This window comes from Rhinopithecus bieti, unplaced genomic scaffold (genome assembly GCF_001698545.2).
Source record: "Rhinopithecus bieti isolate Rb0 unplaced genomic scaffold, ASM169854v2 scaffold_35903, whole genome shotgun sequence".
Classification (NCBI taxonomy): Eukaryota; Metazoa; Chordata; class Mammalia; order Primates; family Cercopithecidae; genus Rhinopithecus; species Rhinopithecus bieti.
In genome coordinates this window covers 1,975,301-1,990,522 of record NW_016815549.1, presented here as the reverse complement: position 1 = coordinate 1,990,522, position 15,222 = coordinate 1,975,301, and the positions used below count along the sequence as shown (strand labels likewise).

Below are 15,222 nucleotides of genomic sequence, written 5' to 3'. Positions count from 1 at the left end.
ATGTTCAAAGGGCTATCATGGAATGTTCTCAACATGTGCAATTGTAGGGTCTTGAGCTCAAGGGGGATCCAGAGCTCAGCTCAACATTCACCAGACAGGGAAGCGACTTGGAAGGCACCAGCACTCTGGTGTTGGCCTTGTAAGGTAAGGTGTTCACTGGAAGTACAGGGAAGGTGGCAATAGCCACAGATAAACAAGAAGGCTGATGAAATGCCAGTGAATATGTTATGGACCCGCAGAGCTGAAACACAGTTGCATCTGACACTACTGCTTTGAAATTTTGACGACGTGTATGCTCTTGGCTTTGCCTATAATATTTTTGTAAGGATTTATGTAAAGTTTGTTGTTGGTTTTGCTTTCTGAATGTTAACCAGTTTCAACTGTGTGAGTGAATGCAAAAAAAAAAAAAAAAAAGGTTTTGGTTCAAGCCAGGGCTCCAGTTTTCATGAGGCTACAGGATACCTCCAGGAATGAGAGAAGGTTGAGTCTAAGTCTCCCAAGGACCTTGGGAATCACAGAGAATGGTATCAAAAAGAAGCACAGGATGCAGTACAGAGATGAGGTCATGGTGACTACTTTACCACAGGCGATTCTAGAGGAAATAACTTATTTAAAATGCCCAGTACATAAATTATGTTTCAGCATTTGGTAGCTGGAAAGATTCACTGAAGTGTTTGCTTACTGATTATTAACTAGTAAAATGAGGCTAACAAAGTAAAGTCACATGTAAGGGCAATTTAAATGTAATCAAAATGGACATAAAGTATTTTTTAAATTATAATGTGTCAATGCAAAAATATGTTTTGATTCATAGTCTACATATTGTTTCACTTGTGTAAAATGTGGTATACTCATAATGACTAGTGCACATGAGTACAGAGGGAAGTTCGCGCTGTTTATCACATACTTATAAAATGTTATATACTCATGACTTATACTGCACTTTAATAGTATAATCTAATAGTATAATCAGATTTTATGGTATAAACATCAGTAAGTATTTGGTACTGATAGTAAGTCAGAAAAATACTTAGAAATGCATATAAACCCTTGACTATTGTCTCTCATTAAATAAATAATGATGAATTCTAAAGTCAGACTAAAATACATTTTCTAACAACCAAAACCTATGGAGATATTCCTAGAAGATTTTATAATAAGAGCATAAATGGAATGCTTACTTCATAATAAGTCACTGTGTATGCTGTTTACTATGTGATGAAATATGATTTGACACGGTATGGTCTTGGAAACTATTCATGAGTTTTCAGTTACTGACGTAAAACGCCTCATCTCACAGGTGAGGTTGACCTGTTAGAAAGCACTGGGACATGGAGGCTCAGGGAGAGTACAGCAGGGAGGCACTAGGGGACTTTGGGATGCTCTCCATACCACAGGATGCCAACTTCCCTGAGGAATTTAAAAAAAATATCCAAACCAGTCCTGAAACTTGCCTATAACATTTTTGAAGATTTATATAAAGTTTGTTATAAATCCTTAAAACATATTATAGGCATTTTTTACCCCAGTCTTAAAAACTATTTGGGAAGGACAGTGTGTTTTTTGGCCAGTTCTATTTTATACGAAAATATATTGTTCAACTGTAAGTGTAGGATTTGTATTTTTTTCATCCCCAAACCTGACTTGTGGCAGAACAAATGGGCGGGGGAGGAAGAAATGAATGACTTAAATGAATGACTTGTTTGATATACTACGTTTAGACAAACCCAGTGATTCACACTTGTATTTTCTCATAGGTGATTATGCAAGTTAATTAAAAGCCCAATGATATATACAGAAATTTGTACTTACCAGAAATACTGCTATAGATATTCCAACCAGAAAGCCTGCTATAACATCTGACCAATGATTTCGATATTCTGCTACTCTGTTGAGTCCAGTAAGAAATGCCAAACACATTAAGCCCAAGCATAGAACTGGCTTAGCAAGTCTGGTTCCCTTGGCTTTGATTGTGTTGGTAATGTACATCTGAAATGTTAAATAAAAAACATGACTTTTCATGAAGGCATTTCCTTTATTAGCATAGAATATCATGTGTATATACAAACATAGATTTATAGACATACATATGGCTGTATGGTTCAAATCATTAACTGGAGTTTATTAAGTTTTTCAAATAAGTTTCTTAAAAGCAGAATTCAAGAGTAGCAATTGTTTCATTTTACTTACCTTATATGGCAATCTGTTACAAACGGCCAATTCTTAATATAAGATTATTAATCATCTAGAAACACCAAGCACAGATAGTCCAATTGCCTTTTTTTCTTTTTATTCTTACTATATCCATTCTTGTTTTGTCTGAACTTTCATTTTAGATCAACCTCAACAATATTGTTAGAAGGGGGAAAACTCATGAAGTGTTTAAGTGTTTTAATGTTTCCATTTGTGTATGCCATATTTAGAGGATGCATACTTCATAAAATCAGGATTGTGAATATAGCTAGAAAAAATAAAGTGGAATAGACTTCTACCAAACAGATGTTACTTTGAAGAAAGAATTTAAGATTCAATGTAATGCCAAGGTTGCTTTCATGTTGTTAAATGAAGTTGTGAAATTACTTTAACTACATTTTATCAGCTAGGATTAGGACAATAAAATACTTAAGTACAATAAGGGAAATGTGTGAACTAAAAACAAAACAATGAATAGATACCTACATTTCTGGCATCTGGACATACGCTAATGAACATATGGTATCAACTGACTGCAGGGAATGAAATGTCATAAGCCACCATGCTCAAGAATTATTTGATCCTTCACCCATCTAACTTATTCTATAGCTCAACCGCTCTTAATTTTATGCATTACTTTATAAGCAAATTTGTTGACTGTATTCAATTATTATTTCAAGTCATTAGTAGAGCAATTGTAAAAGAGATAACTCTGATAATGTAATCAGGTTTTATGGTATAAACATCAGGAAGTATCTGGTACTGATAATATACTCAGAAAAATTTTTAGAAATGCATATATACCCTTAACTATTGTCCCTGGTTAAATAAACAATACATCTGCTTAAGAGAGTAAACTAAAATCAGAATTTAAGTTTTAAGTTCATACTAGCCATTTTAGAACACTATGAAATCCAGTAATTATCTTCTCTATTTTTTTTTTTTTCTGGGCAAAGTTTGCAGCCCTTGTAGCTGCCAAAAGGGGCTGTTTAAATATGTAAGCAGTCCAAGTGATACAAGTCATCTCTCTAGCCAAGTTCTAGCCTTTTACAGTCCATCCCAGGTCTCAATAGTCTGGGGTGGGGGGAGCTGAACTGTCTCCATCTTGGCCTGTGACCTTCAGAGCTGGGTCTGTGTGTCTAAGCCTGTGCTTGGAAAAGCTTGATAATTTCAGTTATGGAGGATAAGTATACATGAGAGGGGAACAGGAAGAGATGAGAAAGAGAAAATGATGCTTTTGCCAATCTGAGAGAATGTGTTAAAGAGTTCTGCCCACATGAATAACAAGGCCAGGCTATCACACCACTTCAGGTTTCTAGTGATGCAGCTAATTGAGTAACTCCTTGTATGAGTAGTGCATATGAATACAGAGGGACATTTGGGCTTCTTGTTAGGTTTTCTTTAACACAGCTATAAAGCTGGTTAATTGTTTCTTACTTTTACATTTCTTTACATCTGTTAATACTCAATATATTCTGTCCTCATTAAGACAAAATAAATGTGGGATGATAACTGAATCATATTAATACTGCTAGTATCAATTATAGCTACCATTTCATGAGTGATTGCTCTTCCAGGCAATGTTCTAAGCATTTTATTAACAGATTACTTATCTCATTCAATCTTCAAAACAATCATCTAAGTTAGGTATCATCATTACCTCCATTTTATAGGTTAAAAACTGAATCAAGATAAAGCTTATTATGAAGACTGCACAGTTTGATGATTGCGGTGGCACTGTTGAGAAAAGACAGGTGTAAATGGAAAGTAAAGGGAAGGCACTTGGGTATCTCCTAATCTTCCTTTCTACTTCATTGACTTCTTGCCTGGAGGAAATGGCCAATGAGCATAAGCTGAGTATCAGTGAATGCAGGCCAGTCAGGAACTAAAGACAGGAGAAAGGAGGCCACCATAGAATCATAGAACTAAGGCTACCTCTATGCTCTGCTATTAGGGAGAAGTGGGAAATAGTGTAAATGTGGTCCTTGTGCAAAATACCCTACAGAATCTATTTGGCTTCAGAAAACACTCACCTTTCCCTCGCCCCCAAAGACCATCTCAGATACAGCCCAGCCCTTACTGGGCCAAGTTGTATGAGCCTATAGTAAAATGTGGGCTTGGGCTACATCCCTGTGAAGTTTCTCTTGCATGTCAAGTTGATCGTTAAATTGCCCTAATGACTCAAACAAGGTTTAAAAGGAGCCCACAGACAGTCTAGCCACAAGGCAAACTCATGAAAAAGCTTCTATTTTAGGAATAGCCTGGTATTTGGCTTTTCCCTCCATCAGAGTGGAGAGTGGACAGTGGCTGAATTTCAAGGATTATATGAATTTCAAGGGTTATAGATTTAATTTTAAAGTAGATCATAGCAGTGCTTTATAATGTACAAATTTTTCTGTAGCATAATCAGTTGGCATGGATGTTACAAAAGAAAAATTAAGAGAGCTTTCACTTGTACTCAGCAACTCTTTAGTACTTTATGAACATAAGTGCCTTTTAAACCAGTCTAATTGTGTTATCCTTACAGAAAGTCTATTATTCTTAATTTGCAGAAAAGGAAATTATGGCATAATAATCTATTAAGCATGTTGGATACAGAACAGGAATTGATTATTTATGCTCTCTTGGTTTTTAATTCACTTATGAAACCATCTAGGTTGACCAGATGTCAAATGTAGCTAAAATAAAATGCAAATAGCAGGGTGTGTGATTTGAGCAGGATGGGTATTCACTCAGTCCTCTAGGGTCAGTAGATGCTCACTACCTCGCAGGCCGACCCATTTAATCATTATTAGCAGAGCTTATTCATCCATTCCACAAATATCCATTAGCACTAAGATGCAGAAAGCCAAAGCTGATCATTTGCTCCCTATTAAGAGCCTCGTGTATATTCTTCTATACTTTTTCTCTTTGCTTATACAAATATATACAATAATTAACACACATATAAAAAGGTTTTGCTTACTTGTTTGCTTTCACTAAAATATAATCATAATGGCCTATTAGTCTGTAATATGCGTTGACTCACTTGTTATAATATATATCTATTTTTTGTGTAAATTGAGAAAACACTGAACTATTATTAATAACAAAACAATACTATTATAAAAATAAATGAAAATAAACGTGCACACACATATTTATTAAGCGCCTACTATGTACCAGAGACTGTGCTAGGTTTCTTCAAAGAGGAGACATCTATGGTTAGATTCTGAAGAACGAGCATGAGAGTTCCGGGTAAAAGTGAAGTGGTGGGGGAACCGTATCCTAGACAACATATGCAATCCTCCTCTGTGTTCTCAAAGCACCTTGTTCCTCATCTGAGAACCCTGGCCACAATGTATGGTTATAATTTATTTTCACTGGTTCCTTCACTAGAGTGAGGACATAGAAGCCAAGTCGAGGCTATTCATTGTGGTCTAGCTTTTGGAGAACCTTTTTCCTTCTCTTGTTTTCATGCTTCTTTCACCTTTCTTATGCTATTTAGCCCTAAAGACATCCACTAATTGTTTATTTGCAGATGATTATATGTATTCTTTTATTATTTGTCTCTTCTTTTCTACAGATGAAACAGCCTCAATTCCCCTCAGTATGGGAATAACTCAGTGGCCAGATCCCTCAGCACTCTGCACACTCTAGTGCTTTTGACATCTGTTGGTACTTCTCTCAAAGAGTACAGCCCAAAATTAAGGAAACCGGTGCCCACTATCAACTGACCAGCCCAAAGTGCAGCTGAGACTTTTCTAGATTGCACCCTATAGTCTTACTCATTGATCCATATCTCATAGTCAGGTCAGGATTGGATTATCTTTAAACCGATTTCCAGATTTTGATGACTTTGACTGATGCAACCTAACAGGGCACTGGGTTTGATTTGTGTGTGTGTGTGTGTGTGAGAGAGAGAGAGAGACAGAGAGAGAGAGAGAGAGTGTGTGTGTGTTTTAATAACTTCATAGCATTATTGGTCAAATTGTGTTTGTGGTCCACTGAATCTTCCATGACTTCTTCACATGAACTGATGCCTTATCAAGTTCCCCTTACCCTGGGCTCCTGAAATTGTTCAAAAAATCAAATTTATTATTGTTTTCAAAACAATATTTTACCTTGTCAACACCATTTTGAACTTTTATGCTGGCATCTATCATAGTATATTAGTTATCTTTCTCCCAGATTCTAGTTAGCTCCAGACAGATCACCAATAACAAGACAGCATCAAGGACAGAGCCTCATGGCACTTCGCCTGAGATCTGTCTACAAACTGCTACTGACATTTTTCATATAAAATTTTTATTTAAAAAACGAGGCATTCATTTATTAAGCCAACCTTGTAGTGTCCTGAAAGTTTTATTTATGTACCCAGACTTGATATTCTTGTTTCATTGATAAATTTGCCAAACAGCAATGTAAAGCTGTCTGATGGGGTATGTAACAAAATTGTGATGCAATGGTGGAAAGACCATGGACTTTGCCAGACAGACCTGTGTTCACTTAGTTCAGACTTTTCAGGACTGTGATGGGGGTCAGGAGTGGTAATGGTGGTGCAATAAGCAGTGGGATATTGAAGTCATAAATTTTCTGTACGGTGCTATAATCTAGATTGCATAAAACATGCAATAACTCTAGTTTCCATAACTGATCTAAACTTCATCATAAGCACCCATCTTCCACTGAATAGAAATGGGATGGGAGAAATTCTGAATAAATGCTTAGTTGTTCTGTTTCTCACTATTCTCTCTTCTGGAAAAATGACAGTGGGGTCTAGTTGGAAGTCTGCAATACCTCAAGGTCAAGGTGGGGAGGCAACCCACCAGCCTTCACTGGCCTCCACTGCCAGGTGTGTATCCCACTGCTTCACTGGTGCCCTACTGACAACCACTGTTAATGTCCTTGTGGCCCCACACTGACCTGGTCCATTTAGGCTCACAGGAAATAAAGATCCTTTTCATCTCCCACACATCTTCCTTGTAGTCCCAGGTGGGCTGTCTACCCTCCCAAGCTCTGCTGCAGGGTCCCTGGGCTCCCACTGTCTTCTCTGCGGACTTACCTACTGCAGGTGTATTAAGAGAAATTGTTTTCCCAGTTTCAAGCCAGAAATGAAGTACAAGCTCTTCTACTTTCTGTTATCTCCACAACCTCTCTGGAGTTTCTGTTATCCAGTGATCAACTGCCTTCTTTGGGTTTCTAATGTATGGGTGCTCACCTAAGTGGGCAGATCAAGCCCTTCCCTCTCATCCAATCCTCCACTTCCTAGGACAGAAAGTACTCCCTTCCCTTCCCTTTATAAGTTGTGTTTTCTCTATAAAATACTCAGATAACAAAATATAATAATAATACTTACATTACATATATTTTATTACACTCAAAATATTCAGATATTCAAATTTTGCTTTTGATATGTAAAGCTTTGATATTTAGAAATTCCTGTTCTCTCTTGACAAAGCTAGCCTCATTTAATTACTGAAGCTAAGCATTTCTTTTTCCTCTTATCTTGAAGTCTTTCCTTGAGGCACTGAACCAATACGGTAGCCAGTAGCTACTGTAGCCATTGGCACTTGAAATGTGATGAGGCCAACTATAGTACCAAATTTTCAATTCTATTTGATTTTAATGAAAAGGATTTCAAAACTGGTACTCAATTAGATTGTTAGAAAATGTTAATATATGTTGGAAACAAATTGGGCTTCACATCTACTTTTTACACTGTAAATTTTATATCTAAATACAGAATAAGGATTTCAGATGAAAATGTAGCGTCTGAACTGAGATGTATTTTGCAAGTGTCAATACACTGGATTTAGAAAATTTTGAAAAAGAAAAATGCAAACTATCTTATTACTAACATATTGATACATGTTGAAATAACATATTGATACATGTTGAAATAAAATATTAATACATGTTGAAACGATTGATAACAGTTTGGATATACTGGGTTAAACAAAATATTGAATATTAATATCACTTTTTTTACTTTAAAAATGTGACTATTAGACATTTTAAAATCATATATATATGGTTCACTTTCTATTTCTATTGGACAATGCTGACCTAAACAAGAGCATCATAATTTAAAGGGTATACAAAATGATCAGTGAATATTCCAAAAAAGATTTTACCCATTTCAGCAATTATTGCTACTTTATTATTTTTATTTATTTTATTGCTTCAAGTTGGGTACTGATCCTAAATCCATTTTCCAGGCTACCTGAGCTTCATTAGACAACATTTATCCACATATTTTTATTTATTTTTAAATATTTGTTAATATATTACCATTTCAAACGGCACATAGTGCAATAAAATGATACTATCATGGAATTATTTAGAGTTTTCTAAGTTAAACTATCATATACAGCCTATTTTTTCAGATTCTAATTATCATAATGGCTACTTTTAAAAAAACTTTACTTCATCAAAGTTAACCGGTTGTTTTGTATTTTATTGATACCTTTAGAGACTTGGGAGATTTCCGTATTTAGTCAGTGTAAGCTAGGAGGAAAAGTTCAGCTTTAGGAATTTAATAGTCAGGGTTAAAAGTTCAATCTACTACCAGTTAGCTCTGTGACCTTACACAAATTACTGAACTTCTCTGACTCTTATATCACTTGTAAAATGAAAATAACTATACTAATCTGTAGGATTTAGAATGGTAGTCACAAAAGAAGTGTAAGTTTCATTGCCATCACATGGCACCATGAAAATTTTTGTTTGCTTTGTGATGAGAATAAGCTAAAAGGATTAAAACAATATATTTGGATTAAAACTATGTACGTGTTAGGAGAAATAATGTATTCTAACTTATGGGCATGGGGATAAAGCTCCTTATTGTATTCGAAAATCAAGAGTAAACATCCACTTTCTTTACAATATCCTTAATGGGTACCTAACAAAAGATTACATCATCATGAACACAGAATTTATCCTGTAGCTGATGTCCTTGAATGAAAAACACTGAGTCACAAATGTGATGTAAGTAACAACAACCTCAGTGTTCAGGACCAGCTGGTACATGAAGTTAAGATCTGAATATGCTCAGTAACTCTGCTGCCCACAGCACAAAGGCCGATTGATGGCTTGGTTATGAATAACAGCTCCTTCATCACGGACACATTTACCTAATCCCTAAAATGCAGCCATGGCTGATTTTACATGGAGACTATTTATCTCCAGTATGACTGCCCCCCAACCCAATAAATATACTGCACATGTGGCATTTCATCCATCAGCTAGAAGAACAATACACTTTTGCTTGACATTATCATCTATGAAATCAAGGACCATACATATTCACCACTTAACACTTGTTTTCCATACACTAGATAGAAAGTGAGATGATATTTACATAAAGATAGCTTGTGATCTTATTTCTGGGTTTTATACAAGCACAAAAAATATATAATAAAAAAGCTGTGTAGCATCTGAAGAATTACCTGCAAGCAAAAGATATTTGATGGCTATAATTCTATCTCATCATCTCCAAGATTTAAAATTCCCTGACAAGCAAGTAAGGAACTAAAATCAACATGTTAAAGACTAATCTGGAAATTTTAAATACTAAAAAAAATTATGCACAAGACTGTTGAGTGAATTGAAGGGTTAGATCTGGTATACCTTAAACAAAAATGAAGTAGAACCTGAAAAATTTAAAACACATAAATAAAAAAATTAAGTTTACTGTCAGGGACAAGAAATTAGTAGTATAACAATAAAAGCATATTTCAGATATCTCTGAGTAGTCCTCAAAGATGTCTGAATTTGTACTTAAATCTTTAGGACTCAAAATATTTCTCAGGATTTCTTCAGATAAGGAAAGAAACTATAATTAATGTTAATGTGATTATCTATATGTCTGATCTTTGTATGATCTATACTATGTATATAATATACATATATAGAACCAGAAAATGTTAAATATTAAGTGACAATTGGATTCTAGATCATGAGATACTGTCGAGATACTGTCTTAAATTATATAGTAACAGAAAAAGAATCATCATACCTTAGAAAGATAAATATAATATTGCAGCACATATGGGTTTGTGATCAGCAACAAAATACTGTAATCAACTCCACACTAATTTCAATAAATATCATTAATATTAATGACAGTGTGACATTTCAAAGGATGTCTTAAAATTAAGAGTGTGCTTATAGCATATTTCTGACCTCATTCCTAACCCTCATCGGTGAGTAAGTAAAGGGCAGGGGAGAAGCTTTCCTAGTTGGGTCCTCAGGAAGTGCTCTTCTTTCCCCTCTCAAGGCTTGCGATTTTCCTCCCCAACTCCTTCAATTTTCATTCAACCAAAAGCTTCCTACATCCATTCCCACTGAGTCCCCACCCAGCTTCCAACTCTCACTTTACTCCCTTTCAAGAAGGAGGAAGGTGATGTGGGTGAACCTCTGTAACCTCTCTTCTCCCACACCTACAAGGTTCTACCATTCACAACAAAAACTGCGTTTAAGGCATGTTAAGTTATCAAAGGTGTCAAAACACATCTCTCTGCTTAGTGCCTGCTTGCACCTCAAATCACATCCTCAGCCTTAGTCCCAGCTATTGGAGGAGCAGAATGACTCTTTCTCACTTTGCTACCAGTATTCTGTTCATAATTGTTATAAAAGAGTTATTTTACATAAAATATTTATCTTTTCTCCCATGCTAGCTTATATGGGATAGAAATATCCTTTTCTCTTTGTAACCTCAGTGCCTGGTATGGTTCTTGGCTCACTCTCAGTAACAGCTAATCATAATAAAAGTTAAAATTTCATGAATGCTTACTATGTGTCAAGAACTGTGCTCAGTGCTTTACATGCACTCAATCAGGTAATCTAAACAATTCCATGACATTGGTACTCAACAACAGAGGTAACTAAGACACAGAAAGGTTAAGTGACTTATCCATGGACTTAAGGCTTGAAGGTGATGAAGCCGGGATTCATACTCAAGCAGTTCAGTTACAGAGCCCATGCTCTAACAAAGATGCTATTAATATATGCCGTACAGGAGTCGAGGATCCTCTCTCCCTCAGCCTTGGAGAGGAAGGCGGGGCTGAAGTAGTCCTCAAGCAGAGGTAAGACTACTTACCTTCAACAGCATGCCTGAAGCGGGAGCTGAAAATGACTCAGTGTGTCAGTCTGAAGGCTGTGCGGGTGGAGGCGGGGGTGAGTACAGAGGGGAGTAGCAGGAATTAGGCCAGAGAGGTTAACGGGGGCCAGGTTCAAAACCTTTGTGTGCCAAGTGAAGGAGTTGGGATTTATATTGAAAGGAAAATGGGAGTACATAAAGGGGACATGAGAACGTGAATTTTTGAATTTTAAAGTATCACTTCGGAATACCTTTGAATTTTAAAGTATCACTTCGGAAGAAGCGGTTCCCAGTGCTGGATCATCACATCCTGAACTAGAGTCATGGCTGCAGTCATGAACAGACTGGAATATTTAGGATGTTAAACTGGCCAGAATTCTTGGTTAATTGGATGCGTGCTTATGTGCATCCATGAGTTTGAACTGCGTGAGGTCATGGGTGGAAGGTGAAAGTGCAGTGAGGGAGGAATAAAACATAACAAGTCTCAGGCCTCAGTGGCCAAGAGAAGTTTCTAGGCAGGAAATCTATAGTTCCACTTGGAAGTACAATTATATCCAGACATACAACAAGAATCAAGATGTTCCAAGTGCTTTCTCATGGAAACACTGTACCTGATGGTAGTCCTATAGCACGATTAATAATATATTTTAAGTACATTATGGGTTAAACAGGGTTTTGAAGGCTGAGTTAGATACCTAATCTCTGTGTATGACATGATTTCCATCAGGTCAAAGTTTTAAACAACTGAGTTAAAACACCAACTAGGCCTCCATGGAGACAGGGGATATGTTTGTTTTGCCCGTTACTCAATACTCAGCCCTGGCACAGGGTCAATCAATGGATGAATAAATGAACATACTGCTTTGGAGAGCTGGGCTTGTGTATATCACACTGCTTATATCTAATTAGAACAAAAATATATACAAAATGTACAGCAACTCTCGCAATGAATAGTTTATGTGACCTTTCAGCCTTATGCATTACTTTAGCTATTTTTTAGGTGTGTAGTAGTTGCTGTATTTTGGAAATGACCTCTAAGAAACTGTATATTTTCCAGGAATCTATTGATTTTTCTAAAAAACTAATGTACTTAACAGGCTGTGGTAAAAGAATCTCTACTTTCCCTCCAGCCTGCAGTACGCATGCACATTAGTTGCCTATAATGAGTGGATAATGGCCCAGATAGCATCAGAGGATCTGAGTTCCAGTCTTGATCCTTCAGTACATTAGGGCTATGATGTTAGGTGGGTGATGACTTATCCTCACTGAGTCTCCTCACTGGTCAAATCTGGAAAGCAGCAAGGTCTGCTTTACTACAGCTCCACACTCCTTTATCAGAGCCCTCAAGTAGAGAAGTATTTCAGAATTCAGAACATTTTAAGATTTTGGGTAATATGATCTATGTACTGCCCATTGATACCTCCTGTGTGGTCAGGGCTGCACCCTACAATAAAACACATTCCCATTTCTACCTCAAAACAGATGGCTACTCACAGGAAGCAGAATAAGTAAAGAACTCCAATAAATTCAGGTCAGATAAAGTTTTTCATCCAGGGACAAACAAAATTTTGTCTTTCCTTGCATAGAGAGGGCTTCTTAAAAAAAAGATTTCAGAATTAAGAATAAAGTTTCAGAATGAAACTGAGCTGTTCTGAGGACCAGATGAGACAATGACACTAAAGAACAAAGTGCAGAGATGAAAAGCCGAGCTTTGCATAACCAAAGCTGGTGTTGTAACTACTTGGCAAGCTCCAGTTACGGTGGCAGGAAGGCATTTACATCTAGCTCTGAAACCTGAGAAAGTGCTGAAGACACACTGACCATTCGAATAGCTGGAGAATGTTGGTTGATTTGGGAAGGCCTTTCCTGGTAAAGGGGCAGCCAGGGTTGGGGTTGTCTCTGATGCATGTAGTGAGGTGAGGAAAGGCACCAAGGGGCAGGGAGTCAGGCACGATTTGGGCAACATGAGCAGATACGTATCTGGTTAAAGCTGGAGAATCATGGTGGGAAAACTAGCTTGGCCTTGAAAGCTGTGTGGAGGAATTTGTTACTTGTGCAAAAGGAGAGGGGGTAGTGTCCTAGGTGCTTGAGGGGCTAAAGGAAGATGTTTCTGGCAGGTGGGCACCAGGGAGCAAGACAGAACACAGGGATCCTAGGCTCTGACTGGCAGCATCAAGAGACACAGAAGTTGCAACCAGAAGGCAGAGAAGTTTAACCATGCTTCTGGGATAAATGTCCATGGGAATGTGGGACACAGGAGAAATTATTTCACAGGCCTGTTCTCCCAACTCTTGCTTTTCTGGGACCTGGAGCTTGGGTGGCAATAGGACACAGTAAGGGAGCAGAGCAGGCGTGTGCTTGCTGATAGGTAAGAGCCAATGGATGCAAGCTTGGCATCCCTGGGCAAAACACAGAAGGAAGAGTGGATGCAGACTGTATGTTTCATGGCAGATAAGAAAAGATTTCCTAGAATACCACTGAACATATAGTATACAGAAAAAGCTATTAATTAAAAGTTTAAAAACAGCTTGAGGCTTCATGAGAAGGAAAAAGTGTGCAGAATACATTCATTCATTCATTCATTGCTACTCTCATTCATCCAGTTTCAATTACTATTTATGGTGTCTTGCTTATGTCCTGGATAATGAGTTCGGGCTAGCAATATAGAGATAGGGAAGTCTGTCGCTGCTGACCTCAAGGAGCTCTTCGTCCAAGAGAAAGCAGAGACACATAAAAGACTAATTAATAAGCATAACTGAGGTGTATGTTGAGGAGCACAAATCACAGAAATAATTCACAGGAAATAGAAGTCAGGTTGATCAACAGTTTCTTCTAAGTCTCGAGTATAAAAAGACTCTTACCCTCAAGCAAAATGGAAACAACAACCGACCCGGACATGAGGGCAGCGTTAGGCAAAACTTTCTGTAGGGGCCCTTTTTATGAGAGAGTTGAAAATGAGGGGGCAGGAGAAGAAGAGTGAGGGGAAAGGAATTCCAGGCAGATAAGAACAGGAGACACTATGTGTAAAGAAAGGGTTACAAATTCACTTAAGGTAAAGTCAGGTAATATAAAGGAGCCAAGTGTCCCAGTAAAGGCAAAGCCAACAGCAAAGGCACAGTGATATAAAGCCAATGGCTCCAGCCTTGTGTTGAAGACACAATGAGTGAGGACTGAGACTAACAGATGAGAACATGTGTCTTCTAGAGGGGAGAGCAGTGCTCAGATCCAAACAGTTATTGCCATTACTGACCATAAGTCCAGGGCCACCATATCACTCATATTTCAAGAATAAGGTGTAAAGTTCTGATATGATATTTATCAACTTTAAAAGCTTGGAAAGTCATAAAATATTTTTTTAAATGTGCTAGACTATTGTGAATAGTGCAAAGACTTGGATACAACCCAAATGTCCATCAATAATAGATGATAAAGAAAATGTGGCACATATACACTACGGAATACTATACAGCCATAAAAAGAATGAGTTCATATAATCTGCAGGGTCATGGATGAAGCTGGAAACCATCATTCTCAGCAAACTATCATAAGAACAGAAAACCAAACACCACATGTTCTCACTCCTAAGTGGGAGTTGAACAATGAGAACACATGGACATAGGGAGGGGAACATCACACACTGGTCGTGGGGTTGCGGGGGCAGGGGAGGATAACATTAGGAGAAATACCTAATGTAGGTGATAGGTTGATGGGTGCAGCAAACCAACATGGCACGTGTATACCTAGGTAACAAACCTGTACATTCTGCACATGTACCCCAGAACTTAAAGTATAATAAATAAAATGTGCTAGACAAATACTAACAGATTTTCCAGTTGGACTAGGAATGCACCGTTAGTTCACTTCCCTAAAGCAGTGAGCAAGAGCACAGAAAGCTCACCAGACGGCAAGGAGTTAAGTAAATTCCTACTGCACTCAGAAAAAAGTTC

At 37.4% G+C, this 15,222-nt stretch overlaps 1 protein-coding gene across 4 annotated transcripts in view; it reads right to left on the bottom strand.

The window, feature by feature from the left end:
- PLPPR5 (phospholipid phosphatase related 5) overlaps positions 1–15,222 on the bottom strand; it is a 124,507-nt gene that overhangs the window by 33,329 nt on the left and 75,956 nt on the right. For all 4 annotated transcript variants that reach the window (XM_017853410.1, XM_017853412.1, XM_017853409.1 and 1 more), the window contains exon 4: positions 1,813–1,989. In XM_017853410.1, the coding sequence (XP_017708899.1) occupies positions 1,813–1,989 (177 nt within the window). The remainder of the gene's footprint in view (positions 1–1,812; positions 1,990–15,222) is intronic.